The sequence below is a fragment of the Nestor notabilis genome, unplaced genomic scaffold (assembly GCF_000696875.1).
Source record: "Nestor notabilis isolate BGI_N333 unplaced genomic scaffold, ASM69687v1 scaffold12731, whole genome shotgun sequence".
Taxonomy (NCBI): Eukaryota; Metazoa; Chordata; class Aves; order Psittaciformes; family Psittacidae; genus Nestor; species Nestor notabilis.
This window is the reverse complement of record NW_009915227.1, coordinates 2,008-6,253: the sequence shown is the minus strand read 5'-3', so window position 1 is coordinate 6,253 and position 4,246 is coordinate 2,008. Positions and strand designations below refer to the sequence as shown.

The 4,246-nt window shown below is 37.3% G+C and overlaps 1 protein-coding gene across 1 annotated transcript in view; it reads right to left on the bottom strand.

Moving 5' to 3' along the window:
- Positions 1-3,470, bottom strand: part of LOC104413116 (tudor domain-containing protein 15-like) — a 6,027-nt gene extending 2,557 nt beyond the window's left edge. The window contains exon 1 of the mRNA XM_010024033.1: positions 12-3,470. Within this exon, the coding sequence (XP_010022335.1) occupies positions 12-3,470 (3,459 nt within the window). The remainder of the gene's footprint in view (positions 1-11) is intronic.
- Between the last annotated feature and the right edge of the window lie 776 nt (positions 3,471-4,246).

The window sequence follows — 4,246 nt, the reverse complement described above, 5'->3', positions numbered from 1 at the left end:
TCTTCCGATACTTTTTCTTTTATTTTCTGACTTACTTTGAGCTGTCCATCATACAACTCCACAAGAATCTGTCCATCTGATTCTCTGGATACAATTACAGCCTTCAGCAATTTACCAAGGAATGTTTCCTCAAACCATCTAGTAACTCTTGCTGGAATTTTTGTCTCCCTAAGATCTGACAGACAGCATTTAATAGCTTGCATAGGTGTGAATATTAGGTCAGTGGCAAAGTCTGGAATAGGCATCAACTGGTCTCTCTCTACCATACTCTGATTTCCAAAATCCACGAAGTCAGCACATAAGTAGGATGTTGATTCCACAGGAAAAGCCAAAGCTCTATAAAAGAGACCATCTTCAAAATATCTGGCTATACATAATCGCATACTGCTGGCATCATATTTTGCATTATTTGACATTTTACTTACGACACCCACCTTCTCCATCAACGCCTCTATAGTTTCAGTGTTTCGATTAAGCTGGCAATAGAATTTTGTGGGACTATGTATGTGAGTTATATAAACTTCCTCCTCACCTCCAACTTTTAGATTAAAAGATGAGTAGCAAAAACTGTCTAGAGAACCCAAAGATGCAAGGTTTCTCAGACCAGTATATTCAGACTGATTGAGTCCACCATCCATTTCTCTGAAGAATTCCTCCGCACTAATAAATGGAGTCTGTAAGTCAACTATATTGCACAAACAGTTGGGGCTTACAAGAGCAAGAGCATAAATAATACAAGTCAGCGGTCCTCCAGAAGCAGAAATGAAGTCTTCAAAACGTCTACACACTTCTTCAGACCAATTAAGTGAGTCAATCTGTAAGAGTACATTTTTAAGTGCACATCGAAATGCTTGACTTTCCAGAGTAAGGAAATCAGGAAGAACAGCCTGAAGATCTTTAAGTAAAACTCTTTCTCGATAACCATAGTCTACAAAAATCACATCAACTTCATTTGTGGATACTTGCTGCACAACAGTTGCTCTGTACCACTTCCCATCTTTGGGACATTTAACAATACAGGCAACTTGTCCAGTTTTGTAAGGACTGATATGCTTTTCATAGTAAGTCTGAATTTGTTCCATTAAGTTATTTAGCTCTGGCAGTTTGCTTTGCAACTGGCATGAAAAATCTGCTGGGGAAACAATGCAAGAACACACCACTTCAAAAACCGCTCCTGGTTTAAACACAAACTCTTTATAAAATAATTTCTCCTCACGTAGCAATTTATACCTTTCAGCAACAGCATCTTTTCCAAAACAGGACAGCACAACAGATTCTCTTGGCACTGAAGGCACACTTAAAGATTTTTCCTTATGCAATATCTCTCCATTTCCAGATACCTTATTTTTACGAGTATTACATGTGCTCTGTGCATTCACTTTTTGTTTCTTAATTTTCTGAGAATTCAGTGCTCGATTTTTTTTTGCTGAATTTCGAGCAGAATCTGGTGCCTTTTCCCAGTATTCAGCATATCCAGCTTGAATCATACATGTGGCAACATTTCCTTGCTCCAAACCATTCCTATAATGGACATTAACAAAATACTTGTTGTTTTGCTTTCCAACTACATGAAGTAGCAGTGGTTTGTTAAACACAGTATCTTTGAAGAAATCTATTTCCTTTTTAACCCACACATCATCCACAGGAAATGTGAAAGCAAGTGCACAACACATAGCTAAAGCTGGTAAACTGGAAAACTCAGGGAGCAATGTTTTCACATCATAAGAGGGTACTGTATCTGTATTTCCAAAATCCAAAAAATAAACAGTAATGTCTACATTAAGCACTTCAATGACAACACCCCGATAATAATGCATGTCTTTGCTATACCGGGCACAGCACACCATTCCAGGCTCTGGATTTTTCAGGACCATTTCATCAGCTCCACATTGGTTATATGTGGCTGCAATATTTTTTGTCAAGGTTTGAAATTCATACTGATATTCACATGTTTGAATCCAGAAGTTAGATGGATTTATGACATACACCACAAAAGCAGTGTGGAAAGAATTAATTTTCATTTCTACTCTTTCGCAGTGGCTTGACAAAGAAATATCTCTTTCAGGTAAACAGGTTTTTGTATATTTATTTTCAGTACAATTCTTTAATGAATTGTATCTCTCATAACACAGTTGGTAGTTTACAGCAATACTTGTGATTTTTGTTTCCAAAAGTGAGACACATGATGCAGCTGCCTCATTCAGGTTTTCTGACTGCTTAGCAGGAATTCCAAGGGTTTGATTTTGCAGCGTAATATAATACAAGCATTTAATGTCATTGAATAAATCAACACGGACACACACAGAAGTTTGTCCTATCAAGGCCTGTGTAAGTTCTTTCAGCTGGGTTTTTATTACTGTTTCATCCTGACTACCAAAACAAGACAGCGCACATGGAAATGAAATCATTGGCAATGCCATGAACTCTACTTTAAGTTTCTGAATGCAACTAGATGGCACAGCTTCAGTATTGCCAAAATCCATAAACCAGACTTCCACATGGTCAGGGAGAAACTGTTTTATCACTCCTCTATACCATTTCCCATTTTGCCTTTTGGCAGCACAGAGTAGCCCTAAACTATCAAAAGATTTCATATTTTCTGTACTGACAGCTTCATAGTACAAATGCATAGCTCCTGTCAAATCTTCCAGCTCTTTCTGCCATTTCTGTATCTGACAGTAAAATTTATTTGGGCTAATTGCAACAGTTATTCTTACGTTTTCCTGACAGCCAACAGGTAGACGGGGAAAGAGATCACCTGGAACTGGCCAAAAATCTGTTGGTTTCTCAGAATTACTGAAAGTAAGCAAATCCTTGACTGGAAACTTCTGTTGCAACAACTGTGGCACTCTCTTACAAAGCATTTCTTGGGGAAATGATCTTAACATTTCTACAATAAGACAAAATGAATCCCCATCAATAAATTTTCCTAACTGCAGTTCAATAACATCACCAATGATCTTTGGCACTTCTAGAATAAACAGTTGGTATGGCATAACAGCTTTTACGTGACCTGTAATTTGTAATCCCACCAGAGATGAAAAATAGTTAATGGCTCTTGGACCCCATTTTTCTCCAAGAGGAAGTATGCTTGCAAAAACACCCAAAACCACCTTTGGAGGCAGTGTAAACAATTCATCACAAGCAGAAGCAAGATGTGTTTCCTCAACCACTAGAACTTGCCCCGTGTCTATAAGAAAAGCCTTACAGGTATTCTCTTTCTTTTCCAGAACTCTTCCTCTATGCCATTTTCCTTCTGTGTCTTCCACCAAACAAGATCCACCAATGCTGATCTTATCTTTTACTTTGAATATACGCTGAATTTCGTTTTGTAGTATGTAATAGTCAAGTTCGCATCCTGCCTTGTATTGGCCTTGGAACACTATAACCAAGCATTCAGGATGGCATTCTATACAAGTTATCTTCAGATTCATATCTACTACGTTTGGTGAGGGAGTCAGAGATTCCATCCTGTCTGCAATGAAAAGGAGTAAGATCAGCCTGATAATTTTCCAATTTTTTTCTTTGTCAAATAATTCCTTATATGAAATTTGTTTTCAAAATGCTTTAATACCATATTATTACACTTCCTGTTAAACTATATACTAAGCATTTAACAATGTCATGTTTTATGCAACTGGGATAGACTAAAAAATTTCCTTTGTAAACACATGTTGAGATAACATCTGAAAAGTACCACCTCTGGACTTGCTCGTGGCTACAGACCAATTTTATCACTTGAGAATAATTCATAACCAGAAAACTGTTCCCTGAATAACACATAGAACTAAGGATTATATTAGAAAACAGGGGAGGGCAGGCAGTCACAGACAAGGGGAATGGACATGCAGCAATGCAGAACAAGACGGGACAGATGACTGAGAAGATAACTGTATTTCTTCTCCAATAAAAGTATTTCTGCTTGAAGAAAACAAAAGAGTGGAAAGCAATTTAATGTAATTTATGCAATTTCTGGTTATCTCACAAATGTTATCTACATCCAGTAAATTTAACTGCACACCTCTCCAAAGAAAAGCCAATTCAGTATTTCATTACACTGGACTTGTAGTTACAAGGGGAGTTCACCTGTAAAAGTATTTCCAGTACGCTTTTCTCTCTCTTTATAAGATATGAATGACCAATGACACCTCCCTTATTTATCCTGCTTTTTCCGTGTAAATCACCTCTTCAAATTAATGACATCTTCTAGCTCTGTGCTTTACTATTTACATAATCTGGCTGCCTA